Genomic DNA, 24,562 nt, shown 5'->3' with positions numbered 1-24,562 from the left:
ATAAATAAAGTATTTTTTTTTTATTTTTATCAACTAAATTTAACAAAAAAAATCACCTTAACCGGTTAAGGATCACTGCTTTAAAATCCAGTTTGAAGATTTGACTCAAACATACATACATGCAATACAAATAAGGGCTTCTAAAAACTCTCCAAAGCTTAGTTGCACAAATTACGTTACGATTGGGCAACTGCCGACCACTTGCAATTGGATTTTGAACATAATTTTTTATTATACCATTAGTCTTAAGTGATTGAATTTATGTTTATTGTATGTTTTGAAATAGATTTCAGATGAAATAGCTGTGTAGCATTTCAGTTTCGTTAAGCGACTGGTAAAGTTTTTAAGAACTAGTATTGCCTCGTGGCAGTGCCTGTCAGTGGCGAAGGATGACATTTTTCAAAAGGTAACCCGAAGCAATGAGAATTGCCTTAATTAACATATTGCGGCTAATTTAACAGAAAACAAAAACTAAGATAAACGAAAATAAATCCTAAGGGGAAGCCGTCAGGAATCGTGTTGTATGGACGCTACGCCAATGGTGCCTGTAAATTCCTTGAATAGTATAGTGTTTTCTCCAAACCCTTCAATCGAATTCCGAATTTACTATCTCTGTATTAGTTTTATATAAATTTCTAAATAATAACATGCATGATATTTTCTTAAATTTCTGCTGTTGTAGAGAATATTTTAAGGCGAAGGCAAATTAAGAAGCGGGTTTGATGGTATGTTATAACTGGGGCTCATAAACATCCATAATGCCAGAGGAACAGCTGATGCGTTACCGTTCTTGGGTGGGAATAGACCCATTTTTAAAGGTTACAAAATTTAACAGCCTGGAAATACCACAAGCGAAAATTAGTTCCTTAATGCCTTATAACTTAGTTATTGCGGGTCAATTCTGAATTAATATATTGTCTTTGTTTATATAAGCTAATTTAATTAAGTAATAATTAAATGTTCTCATGTACCTTGACTTATCATAAGTGCAACCATGTTCGCCTACGTGATGAATAAAGCATTTTATTATATTTTATTTTTAAATATTTTGCGTCTAAAGCATATTTTGTAGCAACTAGAAACAAACACATTAATAATAATGATTATGGTAAAAATGATTTTTAGCACCGTTGTTTTGCATTTTTTTGGTTTATTTTCTCGTTTTTAAAAGGAGAAGGCAAAGCAAAGAGCATTAAAATACTACGAAAAAAGTCTCTAAGCCATACCGCCTAAGAGATGTTTAAGGTTATAGCTTAAGGTCCATTTTCATACATTTTGTTTCACCTTTAATCTGGGTAACTAAACAAGTATTGACAAGTAAAAGAATTTAAATTCACGTCTAGTTAGTGATTAGTTCTCGCAGTTGAAAGAAAAACGTAAAAATAATTAATATGCATGGATATTTCGGCCTTTAAAATTTAATACGACGAAAAATGGACCTTAAGCTATAACCTTAATAGAGAGATGTTTCCTTTTAATTTCATGTTACTTATCAGCTTTATAGCTTAAAAAAATATGACTAAAAGAAAAGGCAAAGGAACTCCATTCCTATCAGCCTTGTATTAAATTTTATTTTTTCTTCAAATTTTGTTATTTAAGAGCCATATACATTATACAGCCCTGTTTACAATGCATTTAATACTTTATAACATTTCGTGACAAAATGTACTATGATCCTAAATTATTGTTTCTGTAAGGGCTGTAAACCTGCTAAGTACCATTACAGCGATGCTCCCGATACTATTGAGTAACTGCGATAGGTTTTAAACACGCACACTCGTATTGGAGAAGTATTGGTAAAGTTTTTTTTATTGGCGACTGCATTCGATTTTTTAAATTTACTTTTTAATAACGGTTTTTTTTTGTTTTGACTTCTTTGGTTTATCCTATTAATATTAATAATCTATGTAAGTCTTAGTTCGCGGTGAAAAAAATCTTAATTATTATAATAAGGCGCTGTTATCTTCGTGGAAGCTATAATATATGATGTTTTCTTTCGATTTTACAATAAAGTACTTAATTTATGTGCACTATCCATAACATCTGGTGTAATGTAGTTACTTTCCCTGCCGACTAAAAAGTAGGCTGTATTCTACTTTTTATGATACACAAATAGGGTGTGTTTGGATTGGTAAACGAATTTAAACGCATTTAAAGTTTGAACTCGCTATAAGCGCAATAGTATTATAATTGCACGCGCGCAATGTCTGATTCGCAATATGGCGCGAAACATAAATTTTTAATAGGTATTTTTTCCCATAAAATTTTGGCGTCATGGTTAAAAAAAAATTGCTGGTGGCAAACTGATTGACAACCTCAACTGTACCTAATATTTAATCGAGGATAGTCAAAATATACCTAATGTCGAATAGCAAGAGATAGTATTTTTCACGGAATAATGAAGGCATACCGCACGTTCGCCAATCTAGACGCACCACAACACTTTTTATTAGGCTGAATGAATGAATTCCGTTACTCCAAAGTACTTTTGTTGTGTTAAGCACGTTAATTTACCAAAAGATTTATCATGTTACAATCAAAATGCACCTACAAATGCAATTAATGCTTATTAGGCACAATTATCATCGTTTAATTGAATTTGTGGCTGTTATAACCTTTTATTGGGCAATGGTGTTTTCTATACGAATAAGTTTTTGCCCTAAGCATTAGTACTGACGTTTCAGAAGAATTAATTCAGTGAAATAGGAAGAAGAAAGAAATATTTTAAAATTTCATTAAGTATGTAACATGGATTTTTAACAGAAAAGTTATTCGTAAAATAAAATACAACACGAACAAATTAAAAAGCATAGTTGTGTGCATGAAATATTTCTATTTTCATACTTTTATATTCAGGTGGGTTATAATTTTTATCTATCGAATAAAAAAAACAGCCCGAAATACGAAATACGAAGGGCCTTATTATTGGGATAAAAAACCCTATTTCTTCAACAAAACACACAAAAAATTAACACTTCAAATCAATTAGTTAGAACAGGTTCTTAGATTTTTTCTGTCAATAAATTTCGAGATAATCTCTCCCGCGTTTTTTCTCGTTCGCACTTGACGTGAATTTAAAAAAAGAAAACGAAAGTAAGATTTTATCATGCGCTATCGGACAAATCGCATACTCCGAACTACTGTTTCCCAACCTTTGCGAAAACATTTTGCAAAAGGAAATGTGTGTTTATCTAAGCAATAAAGTTGCATTAAGGGCATTTAAAGATAATTTTAGAGTTATTAAGAGCCTTAATAGCGTCGATTTAAATAAATTTTACGATTAAAACGTTATTTTATGCATTTCCCTCCGATATTGTAGGATATGTGTTCATAAATGTTTACCGTTGAGTCACTATGTAAAAGCGTTTATAAATTAAATTGTAGGATGCAATGACGTTTTACAAATAGACGCGTCATAGGCTAACAAAATTGCACATAAAAACAGCACAGATTTTACTATGACACATACCTATACAGCCCTAGCAGCTCGCATTGATACGGCCCGAGTGAGCCCGAGTGGGCCCGGGCGTCGACCGCCCCGTCGCGTCGCCAAGACAGTCGAATAAAATGCATTTATTAAAAATAAGTTACATGGTGTATACTTCTTACTAACGTATGAAATGATTCGTGTTTTTTATTCACAGCTGGAGTATAAGTTGTACATCTAAAAACACAGAAAGGCATTTTATTTATAAAAATACAAAAAGTTAGTAACCCGAATAGCCGCGACAGTGGTTGGAGGTTGACTAAGTGAATGTCGGGCAATTACCTTGCTTTTGTCTTGCCAGTATTGAGCTCGGACAACGTATCTAGGTAATAACAATATCTTAGGTGGGATGTAGTTGAACGAAGTCAGGGGTAATCATTAGTCTTAACCATGTATTAAAATTTATTTTAATGTTCATAAAATACTTGTGGCATATCTGAACGCCCCTCGTTGAGTCTAAGGACAAAACCTCTAGACGCGAGTTTACTACGATTAAAGGACTTCTTACACAGTCTTCTGTGTAAGAAGTCCACAAGAGAACACGTATTTTTGTAAACTAGGAATTAAATTCGGCTACATGAAGATAGAGTTTTTATTACTATTAGCCTCAATACGGTGCTCACAAGTAAAACTCGCATCTAGCAACCCGAAATACTTATGCGAACACTTTATGGAAGAAGCCAATTTCTTAAAATTTTCCACAATATTTACTTACGATTTTCATACTTAATAACAACTTCAAACTTTACGGTTATATCTAATTGGTTTAGTGTCAGTGTACTTTTACTACGACAATAGCTTCGCACGTCTTGTGCATTTAGCCAGACAAGTCCAGCCACTGGGTTTAATGATCCAATTTAGGGAACGAAAAGTTAATTCGAAATATGTCGGTATTGCTCGAAGATTTCTTCGCTGAATATATTACACCTCACGATAAGTATGGTAAGTATTAACTGCACTCTTTTCAGTTCTACCTACGTAATCAGATGCGTATCTAAGGTTACCTAAGTTGAATGTCTATTTCTGCCGCCAAGCAGCAGTGTGTAGTCATTATTGTGTACCGGCTTGAAGGACATTGTAGCCAGCGTAACTACTGGACATAATGAGACTTAACATCTCATGTCTCAGGATGGCGAGCGCAGTGGAACACCAAACAATTCTTTGTGATTCTAGATGTTGGATGGTGTTTTTACTGTTTATTGGCGGTCGTATTGCTTACTACCAAAGGAACGGCAAGTTCATCTCGTCATTCAAAGAAATAAAAAAAAAATGCGTAACTATATCAATCATTGGGCTAATAGAAATATTTTTATCCACAACCATCTTCGGAGTTCGGAGCCACTAAACCATCTAAACGTGTGTTTAAAACATGAGTATTAGATAAGATTATTATGAAATTAGTAAAAGATATTTATCTGATCAGTAAGAATGTAGATAGATTAGTCCGTGTAGTAACAGAACGTTTAACCAATTTATTACATAACTTGATTTATGCCTGCGACTTGTATTGCTAATTAGAATATAACAACTTCCGTAGCATTAGATAATTTCCTTCAGATGCAAATGCAAATGCCGTAATTATTCTTAAACTATATGCCATGATTAACTGATACGCTTTTTTATTTCTAAACTAATTATTGAGGTTATGGTTTATGAATTTAGATTTTTTTTCATTTTGGTATATTTTAAATGTGATACTTTTTAACATGAAACTTTGAATAATGATTTTTTTATTTACGCTAATGTAAGAAATGGAAATAAATATTTCTAGTATTTTTACCCAGGACCAGCTCTCGTGACCATACAGCTTGCCAAATTTTCGAAACATTTACAATAAAAAACCGCGAGAAAATCTGAAAAATTGTTTTATTATAATAAGCTTTTAAACTGTACCTAACCTTTTTTTACCATAAGATCATTTTTCTTAGAAAAATAAAATTTTCAACATAAATCTATATACGCTAATAAACGCCTAATAATAAAAAATAAGTTACTCCCATAGAAATAAATATCATGTAAACGATAAATTGGCACTAAATACGGCATACATATCAAAATATATTATCCTTTTTAAACTAAAGAAATATTGGACTTGTAGTCTAATTAAAAAGGTCGCATAGAGCAAATGCAATTAGATAAGATAGAGTATTAGTGGCAAAGGGTGAAATTTTTTGAAAGAGAACCCGTCACAACATATAGCTACTAATATGTATAAATACGGTCTGTAAATCGTTCAAATACATAACATATAGGTACTTATATGCATAAATATGGTGTGTAAATCTTTCTAATAATAATTGAATATTACATAAATTACGAAAATCTGGCAAGAATCGGTTTATATGGACCTTTCCCACCGCACAGTATAAAGTTTGAGAATCGCTGTCCAATAATATGCCTCCCTTGTAGGCGTGCTTAGTCACGACAGAATTTATGTCGCCCTCAAGAACTACACTCTAGACTTGATGTTAAGTTTATTTTTACTACGTTGTATTTTATGCTGAGGAGAGTCCCAGGGGTGACGTAAAATAGTTTAAATATTCAATACTTTGCGGTGGTTTTATGTTTGGTCTAAATGTATTTTGGTTTTATTGTAAAAGGTAAAGTTACGGTTAATGGGCCATTGTCGGTATGTCAGAGGATTCGTTTTTAAAAAGAAAATGATAAGGGAGACTGAGGTCTCCAACGAGGTAAGTAATATTCTCTTCTGGCAATGTGGATAACGATTAAATAATGAATGATGTTAACTATGAAAACATAGATTCTTGAAATTAAACGAAACATTGGATTATTATATTCATAACATCTTGCATAATATAACACACACCACCTATACTTTAGAATAATAATTATTTTTATTTAGGATATATATTAAAATATAGGCACAGGCTAGCGTGGACCTCACCGTTAAAGATAATTATGTACCTTTAATTTGGATAATTAAACATTATTATTAATATAATAATTATAATGTTTATAAATTATGTAAATTCAATTCTCAGGATGCGAAGCGCAGTCCAATACTGACCATGACATATTATATTTTTATCACCATTTGGTTGCTTCCTTATTTCATTATTCACTTGCATACAATTTATCACTACGGGCACGTTTCGAAAACTTATTTCGCAAGAAGTTTCTAGAAATCTCAACCCTTGTAGGTGTCCAATTTATTATGCCAGGTACTTTACACAACACATTGCAAACTAAATCGCTGCGCCTGAGGAAATTGCTAGCGTTTGCTTGTACTCATTTATATGAATTCTTAACACTAACTTACGTGGTAAAGGGAGTTAATATAGTAATTTGTACTATAAACTAGGAAGTATTATATCTAAGCGACTAGAAGATGCTTTGATTGTATTTATATAAAGTATTTAGCCTGGCCAATTACAAATTATGTTTTGACACTAAATGTGGATTTGAAGAAATAGGTAAAATTTGTCTATAGCATAAATGGACTAACAATGTACTTCTCGCTTGGTCTCCACACCAAATACACGCATGCATGGGGGCATATTTGCCGCGACGCTAGGCACACAGCTCATGTGTATATGTCATGGTTGCTAAGTTCACAGTGAGATCTATAAGGGTTCGTGAACATTTCCCCTCCCTTTCCCTTCCAACCATCCTAATAACTCCTACTCCTTCCTCTTTTTTTCCTTCCCTCTATCCCCTCCCTTCTTCCTCCCGGGCCCTAAGACCGTCTAGCTGAAGGCTACCGAGCCTCCAGTGATAGCGGTAGGGCCCACCAACTCATCATGGGACTGCCGTGGTTGCTAAGCCGGGGGATCGCTTGTACACCGTTAGCGGGTACCCCCAGTGATAACCACGGCAGTTCCCCAAAAAAAAAAAACAATGTACTTCTATGTTATTAGGTTTAGGTTATTCTGTTTAGGACAGCTAGCATGTTTTTTAAATCCAATTTCCTTTCGCAATCGCAAAATTAGTTATTATTATAATCCAAAGTTTCCAACGCACCACATTTCCCCTGGCAACATACATTCATGCCGGTACCATCAGGTGACATTACCCTGTCTTCCGCATAGTAAATCTAATATCGACTTAATGATTAATTTAACGCCGCGCCGCTCTCCGATCAAAAAGAAAGTGATGAAGTGAGGACATAGATTAATAATAGAATGTGTTAATAAAGAGTGAATGTAACGATGCGGGCGGGTCGGATTTGTCGGCTTCGAACAACCAATTTATAAAGTTATTATACAGGCAATTTGTGAATGAACTTTAGAACTTCGTTAGATTTAAACTTAATTTCGATAGAAATTGACAAATATAAACAAACAAGTAGGTATGTAGTACTTGATTATGATTATGTTGAAATTTTAGTGTAAGTGATAGAAGCCGACAGGTTTTATTTAAAAAGAACGTACTGACTAATTTTTTCAGTCCCTAAATATGGTGTAGTTTTTATTTCCATTTACGCTCAGTTTTTCTAGTATGTGTAATTTGTCTTTTTCTTTATATTATTTAAATTTAATTATATATGATATCTATTCTTATATATTTGTTATTATATTTATGTATTTGTCATATTATAATTATCTTGTACAGTGTACACAACTGCCCTTTCTTTCCCTGTTTTCATGCTATTGTTTACAAGAATTTGCCTCGAATGATTACACTACCGTTTTTATTACTTTATTTCTAACTTGTAAGTGAATATACTATGTGTTTTTCGTATGTACATTTGCAATAAAGTACTTATATTAAAAATTAATAAAGTATCTAAGTGTCGAGTTGATTGTTTTTTGCATTTGATATGCATCTTGATTTCTTTATTACACAATTACCTTCGGAACTCAATTATAGATTATAATAAAGGGAACGATCATATCTCCAAAATGTATTTGATTCATGATCTCATCCTGCAAGCCTTTGTGTTGAAACTGGTTCCTTTGAAGCAGGTGCTCTCAAGGCGAAAGGAAACACTTTTTAAACAATTGCGGATGCAGCTGTTAATAAAAATGCCAGTTTTTTGTAAGATAGTACCAACGTATTAACCTGAGTGACCCATTTCGTATATAGCAGTGAAGAAGGGTCCAGATGACCCGATTCCTGCCGGCTTCCCTTTATATAGTATTTATGTAGAATCTTATTGTTAGAGCGATTTGCTTACCCTATTCATTCATATTAGTACCTATATTATTATGTCGTGTCGGGTTCCCTTTTGCCACTGGTATATAGCCAAAATTTCTACTTTACAGTACGTAGGCATAACATAATGATTTATACCGACTTCCTTTTACACATTGTCGCATGGTGCAAGCTTATTCTATTACGAGACTTTTGATCGTATATACTGCGCTTACCTAGTGCGGGATTGTATAATTCACAAACCTAATTAAAAAAAAATTATAATGAATTCTCCCATAGGTTTTCTTTATTTTCCTACATTGTTAAAGCTAGCGATAATTGACAAAAAGAAGTAAATTCGAAATCAGACCCTAGGTTTTGAATCTACCACCTCCGTCTAGGCAGTCCGTTTCGCTCTCAAGAGCTACACGGCTTCCTGTAGCTTTACTTAAAAAATGCGAGGCTAGGTTTCCTCTAGCTTTATTTAAAAAATATGGAGTAAAACAAAAAAATAAGTTATAAAAATTGTCTATTTATTAAAGACGTAAAGACAGACACTCGTCGAAGCCCTAAATAGAATATTTACAAAAGCACAATACACTAAATGCACCGGAATGTCAAAGATAAGAATATACATTACAGTACTCGTTACTTCCCTTTTTTATCTGGCCATAGCTCAATGCACATTAGAGTACATTTAAAGAAAATAATTTAAGACATTGTGTTTGCATGAAGCCATAATTTATTTAAGTTTTTTGTTGTTATTGCATTACCTTAAAAGGAATTATACAATAATTGCATTAAAATATATTTTTTGCTAATATGTTGCAAAAATACTGGTTTATATGTCTAAAATATGAGCTTTCTGATCACAGCGATATCGTCGTTGGGTAATTAATGCACAAAGTTGATATTGGATTGATCAAACGAAAATATTCGCTTAAAATTCAAATAACTACACCAATGGCTCTACATAATAATTTAATAAATAAATACTTTTATAGGTAAATCTCTATAAGTCCAGTTCTTTTGGTAGATAAACCAATCTCATAATATAGAAAGCGCATCTTGCTATTCCCAACTCAAAGTGAAGTAGCGAGTGCTATTAACAATTTTAAAATTACACAAGGTGGGGCAAATGTTTTATACATTTACTAGAAAATAAATAGCTTAAAATGACTTACGACTAGACAGGTACTGTACAACGAATACTGTCGAAGACATCTTGACGCAATTTCCGAATTCAAATTTCAACATTAAAATGGATTTAAAAAATCAATTTTTCTAATCCGGTCACATTGTTTCATTCCACAATATTCATTTATCTAAATAAATTAATAAGTAGAATAGGTGATCCCTGATCACTGTGTTTGGAAATAGTTTTATTTATCACTGGCAATATTTTTTAAACACATAAACGATACCGAATTCTTTTTTCAAAAATTTATTTTGTAATGTTCTATTTTGGCGTTCAAACTAACCACACTTATTTTCAAACTCAAGCCAAATTACGTCTAACACATTTTTATTTTATCCAATTAATACAATTGTATCTATATATAAAGCTGCCACAATATACTTTGAAAAGCTATAGCAAATTGAAAATCTATGATTTTAAGTATTTTTTAAAACAACTCCCAATACTGTATCAAAATATAATTTGGCAGTATTTTTCATTAAAAGCACCGCCAAATTACACTCCGTTTAAGACAAATCGCTCTGATTTATTTTAAAGTTTGACAAGTGCTGTTTTCAGATGACAAAATGGGATACGTAGATATCTGAATCACACGCTTGCTCACCCTCGTCGATCGTCTAAATTAATTTAAGCTTATAAATACTTAGTCATAACGTATTTACAAATTAACATTTACATTTGTTGCATTGTCAAGTTATTTTACTTTACCAATAAAGGTTATTAACCAGTTTAATTAATCACTCACGTTCTTTATGAATCAGTGACAAAATATATTATTAATCATTAATTAAAAATGTTTATTGATAAGACTCAAAATCTCCATGTCAAATACTGAATCAATTTTACGCCATTTTAAGGTCACTTATATTGGCGGTCGATTTTTCTCTGAATAGGTAATTTTCTATCTTCAGTTAATTTGATAGTTTACGTTATGAATATTGATCACTAAGTCCCGAGATATAACAAGGTCATTAAGAATAAGTCAACGTTTAGGTGTGTCCCATGTAAATTAACATAAGTTTGATTTGCAAATAACTTTTTGGTATTAAATTAATAATAATCAATTAGATGATATATTTTACAAAGTATGCACAAATTAAATAAGTCATTTTCTATCTTCAGTTAATTTGATAGTTTACGTTATGAATATTGATCACTAAGTCCCGAGATATAACAAGGTCATTAAGAATAAGTCAACGTTTAGGTGTGTCCCATGTAAATTAACATAAGTTTGATTTGCAAATAACTTTTTGGTATTAAATTAATAATAATCAATTAGATGATATATTTTACAAAGTAAAAATCAATTTCTTGCAATATAAATTGTCACTTATGTAAATTTACTTGGGACCCTCATTATCTATCCTTCATTCCCTCACATAAGTCAGTCGTCAAACAACACTGACAAGTCAGCCTGTCATAACCAAACAAGCCACGAAACGAAACGTCAAAATCACTTGCACTAGTTCACAATAGTTCACGTAAGCCGTAGCTTACACGGCCTGAGGCTAGGGGACGACGACATGCGGCTCGCTGGACAGCAGCCGCCGGACTGACTGATGGTTGTTACCGTCACTGCTTGAAATGTCACTGGTGCTGACCACGGCCGGCTGTGAGAAGTTCTTGCAAAGGACTAGTACCTGGAGAAGAAAAATAAATATAAATTATCAGTTAATAGAGTACTAAGGACTTAATCCTATCGTAAGAAGATCCATTCCTAGTAATGGGTATATATATCAAGGGTTGTGAGCGCCTAGCGCTCATCCAAAAGTCCAGGGTGTTAGTATAAGCCGGAACTTGTCAAGCGTGACATAGGAAAACATAGGGTTATGTTAAAAAAATCACATAAAATATTTTTATTTAATATTATTATTAGGAACATAGACTCATTTGGTAAATGATACTTATGTTTTTGTTCATAAGGTAACGGTGAGGTAATTAAGAATAATGTGTCCACTACTGCACACTGCCAGTATTATTATTGTGATAGAGGCGATGGTATAATAAATGGAGCGGTATCTTAATATATTTTTGTCTATTTTTATTACTTTGAATGACGAGACGAGGTAGCCGTTTTCCCATAAACAGTAGAAATACCATCCAACACTTTGAATTTCAAAGTATTGTTTGGTATTCCACTGCGCTCGCTATTCTGAGACATGAGCTGTTAAGTCTCATTATGTCCAGTAGTTACACAGTAGTTCTAGTAATTGTCTAAAAAGTTTTGTTTTAATAGTATTTTATTGGTAAATGTGGAATGTAAAACAGACACAACACTATAAGGCATACATTACTTTGGTCTTATCCACGAATGCTTTTGAGGTTGAGTGTACATTACAAAATACTCCTTTGCATACACTCTCATCCTTATTGACTGTCAGGCTAATTTGAGAGCTAAATCCAACAATCGTATGACATTTACTCGTATATGTCATTTTGCAACAGCTAATTGAATTGCTAATACAAGAGATGCAATCGAAGATGCGTTATTTGACGTCTAAACTGTGACCTCTTGTGATCACGACAGAATTTTACGATGAGCTCACTACGACGTATATGCCAATCTTAATCGACATGGTAACATAAGAAGTAAAATAAAGCGAGGTATTAATCTATTTTGAATACGCAGAAACTTCAACTATGCTTCAAAACATTAAGGATATCCTTATTTATTTATAAATTGCTTACATGCGCCAAATATTAGAGTGCAACTATTGCTTTTGACGGAGATTAGAGCTATTTATTATTACGTATTATGAGAAAATATAAGAAAACATTGAGCACAGAATTATTGTTTTTTTATTGTTTATGAGAATGTAGGACGCGAACCGTCATGAAATCCTTGCCATTAATATACATACACTCACGTCTTTGATTCTTAAAGATGCAGGTGCAAAGGATGCACCAAATTTTTGCCAGTTTCCTTAAAAATCCTCTTATTAAACGTATCAATGCTTACCGTGTAAAAAACGCTAAGTAACCCCATAATGCCGCCGACGAGGACGTCCCACCAGTGGTGCCGGTGGTCCGTGAGCCTGCTCAGCGAGCACACGGCAGCGTAGATCAGGCACAGCGTCTGCACCAGAGGGATGAGCAGAACTGAGCGGTTGTGCCAACTGAACGCTCGCCGTTGGAGGTACCACTGCAAGAGAAGAAGAGATCAGAAATTGGTGATAAGGGTATGCAGAAAGAAACAGTTGAACATTTAATATAGTGTGTTCAGAAAGAGAACCGTCGTGGCCGGAAAGTCAACTAACTTTCGAATTTTACATAGCAACTTTTTCCCGCCATTTGGTAAATGTTAAACTTATTTGTCATGTCCTACTGCTTTATTATAAATGATCTTGCGTGTTGTTTTTAGGGATTTTTGTATAAAAACATACTAGAATTAAACAAAATAGGTAATATAGGTAATATAGACTATAAGTTTGATGATAATTAATGTTTTATGTTATATTAATCATTATTGGCAACGGATTGGAAATGCAACGGACCGTCCAGACATTGATAGCGTGTTCGATCCCAAACCTTGTCTTTTCAGAGTTACGTTTGTATTCGTTGCCAATTGAAACTCGCTTTAACGGTAACAGAATATATCGTGAGAAATTATACCAAATTAATCCCGAACATGGTTTATCTGTGTGCTAAAGTGCGAGTTTCTATCTTACTTAAAAATATCCAAACATCGACTCCAACGAATATCCAACATTTTGGATCAGTACTAATAATTACTAAAGAACGTCAATGTTTTTAGGAAGTAGGATATGCAGGAGTACTTACAGCGAGAAACAGCCCGCAGTAGACGGAGAGAGACGCATGAGCTGACGGGAAACTCCTGCTGGAGTCGATCTGTAAGTACCTCGAGTACTTGGTTGACTTGCAAGTGTAGCTGCTCACGAATTCTGAGCTGTTGAAACAAAAAAGATTATTGCTTAGTTAATATTTAGAATATTCTAGACTGTATCTCGTGTGCGAATCTGCGAGTATTTAAAACATAATTTGATTTCAAAATTCAATAAAATTAAAACGAATCGTCTTCTATTACTTGTGTGATGGAACTATGAATACTTAGCTGGTGAAATGTAAACACGATACACCTTTACCTCCCCCTGAAGGGCAAACGAATAAAAAATACATGAAAAATACATGTATGTAGGTATAATGAATGAAAACTTACTCGTTGCAAGTCAAAGCTTTATCCGGCTCGCATAAATCGAAGAAGGTCGGCCGTGGCGACCCCACCACGCATTTCACAACCTCCAGGATGGTGAGATTCACCACCGCGCCGTATATGTAGTCCCTGTAGATGACTGCTGCTATCTTAGCGGTCAGATACAACTTGCTTTTCTTCATATTGTACTCATCGTTCTGTCGTAACATGGCTTCTACGGCCCATATCTGTAACAATGTTATAACAATATTGACTTTAATAATTTCTTGTTTACGCGAATATAAGATATCGAAATAAAACTAATTTTAGAAGTTTGTCGTTATTTTTATATTATATAATATCTATCCCGTGACCACGAAGGCTGCAGTCTTCGAAATGTTTGGAGAAAAGTGGTATCCCCTTATCCATAGACGTTATTTATCTAAGGACGGAGCATTACTGTGATAACAAGTCTGTTTCTCAGCTTTGTTCATCTGACAGCCAACTAAATTCAAGTTGTATTTCAATATTAGCCAATCACAATACCCTATGTCTACGCACTGCGTAGGCTGCCATGTCGTCAGCACTGAGAAACAGACTTGTTATTACAGCAATGCTTCGTCCTTAGATAAATAACGTCTATGAATAAGGTGGTTAGCAGTTACTTGTGGTCTTTCAGCGTTTAATATCAGGCAAACAATACTGCGCTATATTTTGCTACCACATCAGCAACCACTCTTTAACTGACTAAAGTCGATACCCTCGTATTAAAAATAACGACATTAACACAAGAATGGTTAAGCAATACATTTTGCAAATGTCACGCAGTTAAGCCTTATTTAAACCATTTAGCTAAGCATTGCTGTTAAACAATTGTTCATTTGCAATTTAAATGTAACTTGAACAAATATTGTGTGCGGAATATTTTAAGCGTAGTTTTGGGTTAGGCAGGTATAAGATATTGTCAGAGATGGTTCTGCGCAGTTTGATGCAACAAGATACATCGGGGCCGTCCCGTAAGCGCTGAAGGACGCCACCGCGAATTATGGCCAGTGTAGAGTACATAGAGTTAAGGATTTGGTCCAATACTCGTTCGGATGAGGCTATAGTCCCGAGTAGAGACTTTCCCACCTCACACCCACCACTACAACTCCTGTAAGCCAGGATCAGCAGTGGCACACATATGACACCGAGCAGAGAAGCTCGGCGAGTCTCAGGGAAAACTAATTTGCCATTATCCCGCAACGAAATTAATCAAATAGAAAGATAGGGAGAAATTGGAAATATTAAATTTTAGTCCTGAGTGTCGACATTGGGTCGTAAGACAGGTGAATCTAACATAACCGATTTCACTCACCTTTCAGTGGTAATAGAGATAACGGTTATTTTACGCCAAAAAAATATGTTTTTTACTTATTGTTTGATTTCAATATTTTGAATTATTAATAATTATATAATTTTTATATGTCAACACTATTATATTGTGTGGGTATTGTCTCTTCTACGGTGAAGAGTTACCTTCTTATCCACTAGACTGGTCTAATATGTGTTGATAGATTTTAAATTCCAAATTCTTCTAGAAAAGGCTGCGGTGTAGTTCTTTTTTATATTTATTTAAGTTACTATCGGCAACACTATCATTGCTAGACAACCGATTTATTTTGCTAGTCACAAACCTTTGAGTGAAAGCACAATCAAAACTTAAATTTTTCTACGGAACCCAATATATTCATCAAGGATCTTGCTTGTATATAGATATTCCTAATTACGTATTAAGCCTCATATCTTAATATTTGCACTGAGATCATTTTTAACACGGTTTCCATAGTTGACTTTTAACGTCATGTCTTTGTTTAAATTTGATAATGTGTGTGCGTTTGCTTCTGTTTTCTATGAGAAAGTAGGTAAATGACTTTAATTTCTAATTCACTTTTCATATTATTATCATATATCTGATAAAATATATATCTGAGAAAGGGTTTATTTTTTTAGAGCAGGAAAAATAGAAAACATTTCGTTCATTATACTATGACAAGAAACTATAGTTGTTTAACAAAGAAAGAATGCTACGTTAAATGAATCTAGAATCCAAGTTTAGGTCCTTTTGGTTCAATGCTCTTAATGATGTTCACAAAATCGTCAAGTGGTGCGGAAAATCGATTAGAAATACTATTTTCGTCAAACTTTTCTATATAAAATGTCGAACGCCTATCAACTAATGACATTGTATGGCACTGCATTAGTGTTCACGCCTTGTTACAGCACGACACAACCATAATACTGAGATGCTTCACACTAGTTGCTGACAGCTCAAGTCTGCCGGCGCCTAAGTAGATAAAAATTCACAAAAAACATGACCAAGCAATGCCCACACGTGTTATCAGTCACGTGGTACACAACGTGTTAATATAAACACGCTATCAACCAAAACAAGCGGCTGTTGACGTAAATGCAACATAGTTTACGAAAGTTTCCCAATGACGTTCTCACAAGCTGCATTGTTTTGGGATTAAAGTGTTCCTTTCTTGAGTACCGACAGATTTCTTGGAAAAAGTTGGAATAACGCTCTGGAATAGATCCAGATATTGTTTCGACAGGTTCTGGCAGTGGTGAAGGGTCCACATAATCCGATTCATATGGTCTTCCCTTTGTGTAAAATTTTATTATCATTAGAATGATTTGTAGACCGCATTTATGCATATTAGTACCTACTTATATGTTATGTTGAGTTTCTTTTTGGAAAATTGCACTTTTCGCCATTGCCGTCTGGAAATTTTTAGGGGAGGCCCATGTCAGCAGTGGACTTTATGTGGCTGATGATGATTGTTTTGACTTTACGCTGTAACAGAATCGGCTGGAATATATTTTTACTATATTTATTAATCGATTTCAGCGAACCGGGATTTAAATTATTTAACGTCAATATATTGTTGTGGTGTTATTGTGAAGAAATGGTTGTTCAAGACATTTAAATTAGGCATTTTATTCAATGCTTATAATATCAAGACTGATTTCAATCGTGAGTAGCCTACGTCTGTGCGAATCGAAAATTTCCATTATTATTTGTCATTTATAAAAATAAAATCCGGAACCCAAAGTAGCCCTAGAAGTACAGCCATTTAATAAGACTATGAATAAACGTACTTGTCGGTATAAATTCACAAAAACCGTTATAATTAGGTACATTAAGGTATTTTTAGGCTAACCAACTGTTAGGGATATTCAGCCATACATATGCGACGTTCATAGTAAATGTTCAAAATTCGGTCGCACGGCATATAAATCGGCTTAATTTTACGTTACTTTTGCCGCTTCACCGAACTTTCTAAAAACAAGGGCCGAATTATCCGATTCCTTATTTAAATTCACTCGATGACAGCTGTCACAATTGTCACAAACGTCTTTTTTATGGTGTTGCCAGTTAACGGTGTCTGAAGTTAGTTTTGGCGTATAAAAACTGGTTTTCTTTTTAAAGAGACAGGTCTTCGCCACATTACGCTTTCGTTTGATTGAAGATAATAAATAATAATTTTATTTGTTCATCTGATTTTATAGGAAGTATACTTGACATAAAGGTATTTGTGATTCAATTCCTTTGGCGTATTTTACGTGGTATGAGAGTATTATAATAAAATTTGTAACAAAAAGCATTCCTCTTTTGTTATATTATAATTAATAACAGAATTCAATATACAAAAACCAATCATCATTGCAAGGTAAAAGGTAAAAGAAAACATTGTGAGGATACCTACATACCTGTGAAGTTCTCTATAGGAATTTTGAGGGTGTCTAAAGTATACCAATCCGTACTAGGCCAGCGTGGTGGACTAAGGCCTAATCCCTCTCAGTAGTAGAGAAGGCCCGTGCCCAGCAGTGGGACGGTACATAATACAGGGCTGATATTATTATTTTGTCAGGTAACATTTACTAATAGCAGCAGTTAGTAACTATTTCCAACCTTTATAAAATTATAAATCCAAACCTGTACTGTCCACTCGCATTGAATATTGTAAATGAACAACATAAATAGACGATGTCTATAAAAAAATCAAACACCGTATGCAATTCAACATTTGTACATACTTATGAGAGCTTGTGTACAAAGTTTTAGAGAGAAAGGGGCCATGAAAATCGCGGCTTTTATTTTTATTTGATTTTACTTATTTGGATCAATAGATTACTTAATATCGCTCATATAAATCAGGCGTATTTTTACTAATTGAAAGTTTTTTTTTGTAAATAACACGGAAATTTACGCACCTATGACGATTATGATTACTGATACATGGCAAGTAGTAAAAAATAAAAATATCTTCATAACAAATGTTACAGAAATATACTTACAATGAGAAAAGGCACGATGACCGTGATAGCTGCGACGAGCGAGATGGAAAATGTGTCTCCCACGTGAGGGAAAGAGAGGGCGGGGTCGTTGCAGGTGAAGCCATGGCGGCGGCTTGGCAGCGCCCCTACTTCCAGAAGTATGCATACTGCTGCGACTGTGGACAAGAAAAAAATAAATTATATGATTTGAAAAACAAATAAACATATATTTACAAATTTTCTTTTTCAAAATGTATAAATTTATCGCATTGTTTTAATAAGACACATTGAATCAATCATATTTTTCCTTGGGGTAATATAACTATTTTTTGTAAATGTTCCAGGTAAAACATTGAATCGTTGAATACCAAAATTTTGTCCAAAAATGAGTTAAATTAATGCTAAACATAAATAATAATTATTAAAGGCTTTAAATTCATCGAATAAATACCATTCCTATGTCCTACCGCTGATTTCATAGCTACAGCCCTTTCAAACAAATCAGTAAACAAAAAGAATGCGACCCTAATTTAGTACGTACAAATATTTAGATACCAAATCTAAATGTTAACACTACTTAACGTTTGTCTAATGAGACATTCTTAGTCGAGTACAACGGCCTAAAAACAATAAGTTCGATCGATCATAGGAATGCACGAATGACTTCGATAATACTAATTGGTTTAGCGTGACATCTGATTGAGTCCGGTTTGGTTTCCGGTCTGTATACAATTTCTTTTATTCTAATTATATTCCATTGCATCGGTGGCTTAATTGTTTCAAGGTACGACTTCAGAGTTGTGGTGACGGGTTCGTTACATGAGTCGGGCTATGATAGCGATAGGCTCTCCCACTATAAAATCATGGGGCGGAAAATACGGCGTAAAGTGGGTTCATCATTTACGTCTCTGCCTACCTCTTCGGGGATAAAAAGAGTGAGTCGTTGAATAAGCAGGAGACATAGGACTCAAAATTCCCAGGATACGTATGACTGCTAAGACCTACAGACACAACTCTCTATATATTAATATTTAGATAACTTATTTATAATAAAAAAATTATCTTTTATATTAGTTAAATTGATGCTTCATTTGACGGTTTTTGAAAAGCCTACTTAAAAATGTAAATCGGCTAAACCAGAAATGAGCTGCTACGACATATTGTTTTTCATTGGTGGCGAAAGGTAAAATTTTCCAAAAGAGAAGCCGACACAAAATATAAGTACTAATACTAGCTACAATTGGATTTTAACCAACTACGCTACAAATATTTATGTTTAAATAATAAAATTTATTTTAATGATTTGCATACATAAATAAACAAAAGTGAAGCCGATAGGAATCTCTTCCCCTCCGCGACTGTTTTCTACCATGTATGAACTGCCCTAATGCTTTATTTAGTAAGTATTTATAATAAAACATGTTTATAAACCATAACAAAAGAAAACAAAAGAATTGAGCAACTGAGGCAAAAACAAAAAAAAAATACCTTTCATGAATTTTTAAAGACAATGGTGATTGAAGTGTATAACCAAATAATATCTACTATAAGTCATAAGTTAAAACATATTAGGAAAGCATTTTAAAATCTGTGATCCAGGAACAGACTAAACGAGATGAATCTCGCTCACGCTCGGATTATCGCTCCCTCATTATTCCCGTTTCACAGAGGCCTCGGTAATCTCCAATCATAGATACGGACATTAGTACAGGGACGTATTAATAATGGGGGGTTAAAAAGAATCGAAAATGAGACGATAATGTCATATTAACCTCTGCAACTCGGCGAGGAATGAGCCTAATCATGTCATTATAGACACGTTACGAGTACAGGGATGTACCAGGGAATAGTGGTTTAAAATAGACAGAAGTGTGCTCATTTCTGGACAATACGGTATTCCATACTTCCCACGATGTCGCAGAGGTACAATAACGTCTGTGACACAGTGGGAAATGAGCTTAATTCATGTCAGTATAATTTATACAATAATATAATCAAGAGTATGCCATATTTCATTCAAGTGCGGTTAGAATTTAAAGCGTTTACTAGTAACAAACCTCGGAATTTTGAATTACAAACCTTCAAATTTAGGTACTCATATTTTAAGAAGATTGACCGACTTGCGAATCATGCACAGGACTTTACACTATAAATACGCATCTTATCCAACGAAATGAACTTTAACATAAAATTGATTTGCGTAAGACAATTCGTGGAACTATAAGGGGGTCACGGGCCCCGCGGCACTCCCATGCAGTTGATTATGAAAGTCGAGATTACCGCTTCCTATGGGAACAAAGCTAATGCTGTTGGACAAAGGAATCCGTGTACAGTCAACGCCACCCACGCTTTGCCGTTATGTTGACGTGATGAGTAGCGAAAATTGTTTAATGAAGTTTATTTTTATTTTTGACCATAGATTACATAAAGATAGACCATTATGGTAGTCTCTGTAGTTTCGTTCCATTAAATTAATTTTGTCTATATATCATTAGACTGTGTATGCCTGTTGACTTTATTTACTGTGGTATAGAGTTTTATTTTAAAACATGATTATTGAACAAATCCGTTAAAAATAAGGAGAGAAAAAAAACATGATAACAACATTATGTTGTATGCATTAAATTATTGGATTTGGGGATTAGGCTCTGAAACTAAAGGTCTTGAAAGCAATCGAAGGGTCCATATAACCCTGATTCCTACCGGCTTCTCTTTCGTAATTTATGTAAAATCTTATGATCAGAACGATTTGCAAAGCATTTGTGCATATTACTCCTTATATGTTGTGTTGAGATCCCTATCGGAAAATTCTACCTTTCGACACTGCTTTTAAGGCTTACAGCGATTTTATTAGTAAGAAAATTATGACTCGTTTAACGCATAGAAAATTTTAGGAATTAGATTGATAATTATTATGTCCGAAATTGAACATTCGGCAAATATTAAATCATTTTAAGTCATTAAAGCGGCGTTAGCCTAGTTGGATGTGGAACGGACTGCCGAGACAAATGTCCGCAGGTTCAAAACCCAAAGGCACGCACCACTGACTCTTCTAAAATTAATTTTAACGGTTAAGGAAAACATTGTGAGGAAACCTGCATACCTGAGAAGTTCACTATAGGAACTTTGAGAGTGAGTGAAGTCTACTAATCCGCATTAGGCCGGCTTGGTGGGCGAAGGCCTCATCCCTTTCAGAAGTAGAGGAGTCCCGTGCTCAGCAGTGGGACAGTATATAATATAGGGCTAATATAAGTTTTTAAAACAGGCTATGGTAGAGTGCCTGCTGGCAGCTCCATTAATATGCTAATATTATACCATTGTTTTATAAGTCGATTCTGTGTTGGTATTTCACGCTTTCCACCATATTGACACAAGACCGGCTGCTCCCATCTTCTCAGTCCACTTAACAAATCAGTCGCGGTTAATAGGGATGAGCTATGCTCGTTAAATATATTAATAGATATCGATATTGATGACGACGATATAATATGGCGGCGAGGTAAATTTAAAAATAACGAAGACGATATCAATATCTATTATGAATTCGAATAAAAAAGTCAAAAAATGAATAACTGAAAGAAAATGGTGGGAAAACGTTGCTGAAACCAAAAATAAGCATTTTCTAAAACAGATTTTTGGTAAAAGTTTATACGTATTAAATTTTTAGAACAAAGGTGTTAAAGTTCATTTTATCACAGACTAAAGTATTCATATTACAATTCTTGTTGTTTTTCATTTTCCTCAAAATCAAAAACTACGTATTACGAAGCATATTTTCTTTCAAACACAAAACTTTAATATTAAAGTTACGGTCACGCAAACACATTTTTCCACGCCGACACTACGAAGTGCCTACACTACACCTGAGTAAGTGATATTCCAATTATAATATCGATCACCGTGAGACCTCACATCCCTCGACATTGTACTAATTTCAAACCCGGTTCACTCTAAAAATACCTGTTTATCGACCTACCTTTCCCCACATATCGATAACAAAACATCGATAAATCCACAGAGTGGCTTCCGCCACTCATCTTTCGCTTAATTGCTTTATTTCAGGGCTAGTCCGTCAGCACATTGATAACAACTGGTTCTAATCAGCAACGCATTTACAATTTACTGTTCTTAAGTGGTGAAAGTTGCGAGATATCCCTATCTGATGCTTGATGACAATATAAGTGGTTGGGGATTATCTATGATTCAAAGAGGTTAAGAGACGGAGTTCCTTGTTTAAAAAATAACTTTGTCTATGGTTTGTTTCTTATCGGGATTTCGAATTGTATCTTAGAGCTTATGGACTACGCACTGTCATATGGTAAGTAAAGGTACTTAAATAAAAATGGATTAATAGACTAAACTCCTTATTCATAGACGTTTTTTTATCTAAGGACGGAATAAAGTAGTGATATTGTCTGTTTTTCAGTTGAGATACAACAATATCAGCCAATCACAACGGCTCCCATATCTACGCACTGCGAAGGCTGCCATGCCGTCAGCACTGAGAAACAGACTTCTTATCACAGCTTTACTCCGTCCTAAGATAAAAAAACGTCTATGAAGAAGGGGGTTACTATTTTATAATATTTTTTCTCATATTTTGTTATAAACAATAACTATGTTATATTTGTTTACTTTTCAGTAAACACTATGGCTTTCGTTTAGTTGCCATGGCAACGATAAAAATAAACATTAGGAAGCACTATTTCGCAACTAACATAACATTCCTTAGCGATACACAAATTCTATTTGCAGCTAAATATTTTCTTGATTTTACGATTGGCTTCTATGACGTCAGCCATAGCGTTGGGGTTATTTGCTACCATGGCTATACAGTAATACGCCTTATATGGTCGCTCAATAGGCAACAATAATTATAATAGAATACTACAACCCACACAACAATCTTAGTTGCTTTTATTACCGTATAAAGATATGAGTTTTATAGATTTATTATATACTAGCTTATGCTCGCGGCTTCGCCCACGTGAAGTTTTCCGGCATGATTTTTTTCCGACTTACTCGATATGTATCGTTATATTATGACTAAATTAATCAAATTCATTATAAATCGTAGCCTATGTGTTATTCTGATGTATAACCAATATGACTGTTAAGTTTCAACCAAATCCGTTCAGTAGTTTCTTCGTGAAAGAGGAACAAACATACATACATCCTCACAAACTTTCGCATTATATGAGTAGGATAATATAGTCCCTGTTATTTTCCCACTACTGTCACTGAACCAATAAAATTATGTCTTAATAAAATGACTTATTTCAAAATTGTTAATTTGTGGCGAGTCGTCGGAAAACAAAGTTTTTTGCTACCTTTTTTTTGAAGTTGCTTTAAAATTGAGCTTATTAAAGATAGATAAAAATGAAACCTATAGCACGAAAAAAATAAAACGTTGCAAACAGAAATTGGTTGTTTGTTAAAATGGGTCATTATTTTATTAAGAGTGTGTTAATATACAGATGTGAAAGTAATGTAATTATAATTAAGAGGTAATGAATAATTATGTGGATTTTAAAATCATTGTTCCAATTGCGGCGAGATCGAGTCGCGACTAAGGCGGGTGTGAAACCACACGTAATACTGTATTACAGGCTTTGTATTTAATTACAACTGTAATTGGGGCGTGTAATTAAAAGGTGTGCCTGTAATTCATACGTCTCCTGACGCCTATATATAACGTGGTTTCTGGTTAGGGTTTTTTTCTAGCATTAAATTTAGTTTATCATTTAGTTCATTGGTATTTGTATTATGGGATGTGGGGAGGTTCTGCGTCAATAACTAGCTCGAGTTTTGTACTCATCATCATCATTTCAGCCGGGAATCGTCCATTACTCGACATAGGCTTCCCCGATTGAGCACCATAGGGGCAGGATCTAAGTCGCTCTCATCCATCGGACTCCAGCGACCCTCACCATGTCGTCCGTCCATTTCGTGGGGGGCCTGCTTACGCTGCGTCTTCCCGTTCGTGGTCGCCACTCTAGAACTTTCCACCCTTTTTGTACTTAATATCATTTTATTTTCCCAGCACTGGATTCTTTAGAGTATTAACGTCAGGCAGTCATATGCAAATACCACATGTGATTTTGCAAAATGAAATAAGTACGTAGTATTAAAACGCTACGAAAATTTCGGACTATGGTGTGGAAATACGTCTCTAAGAATCCTCAAAACCAATAGTCTATTGGATAAACTTTAATGTTCATGCTAAATGGAAACTGTATCCAATGGCTCAAGTTGTTTATACGATGAATATTAAATCTAATGACATTGCGTCCATTGTTCGCATCGCATT

General features: G+C 34.2%; 1 protein-coding gene across 2 annotated transcripts in view; it reads right to left on the bottom strand.

Moving 5' to 3' along the window:
* Window positions 1–10,896: 10,896 nt before the first annotated feature.
* The window catches only part of LOC115446191 (phospholipid phosphatase 2), a 141,806-nt gene continuing 128,140 nt past the window's right edge, over window positions 10,897–24,562 (bottom strand). For both annotated transcript variants that reach the window (XM_030172757.2, XM_030172758.2), the window contains exons 3-7: window positions 18,274–18,428; window positions 13,957–14,177; window positions 13,560–13,686; window positions 12,739–12,921; window positions 10,897–11,419 (exon numbers count right to left, since the gene is read on the bottom strand). In XM_030172757.2, the coding sequence (XP_030028617.1) occupies window positions 11,288–11,419; window positions 12,739–12,921; window positions 13,560–13,686; window positions 13,957–14,177; window positions 18,274–18,428 (818 nt within the window). In that variant the 3' untranslated portion in view covers window positions 10,897–11,287. The remainder of the gene's footprint in view (window positions 11,420–12,738; window positions 12,922–13,559; window positions 13,687–13,956; window positions 14,178–18,273; window positions 18,429–24,562) is intronic.

This window comes from Manduca sexta, chromosome 16 (assembly GCF_014839805.1).
Source record: "Manduca sexta isolate Smith_Timp_Sample1 chromosome 16, JHU_Msex_v1.0, whole genome shotgun sequence".
NCBI classification, from domain to species: domain Eukaryota; kingdom Metazoa; phylum Arthropoda; class Insecta; order Lepidoptera; family Sphingidae; genus Manduca; species Manduca sexta.
This window is presented reverse-complemented; position numbering and strand designations above follow the sequence as displayed.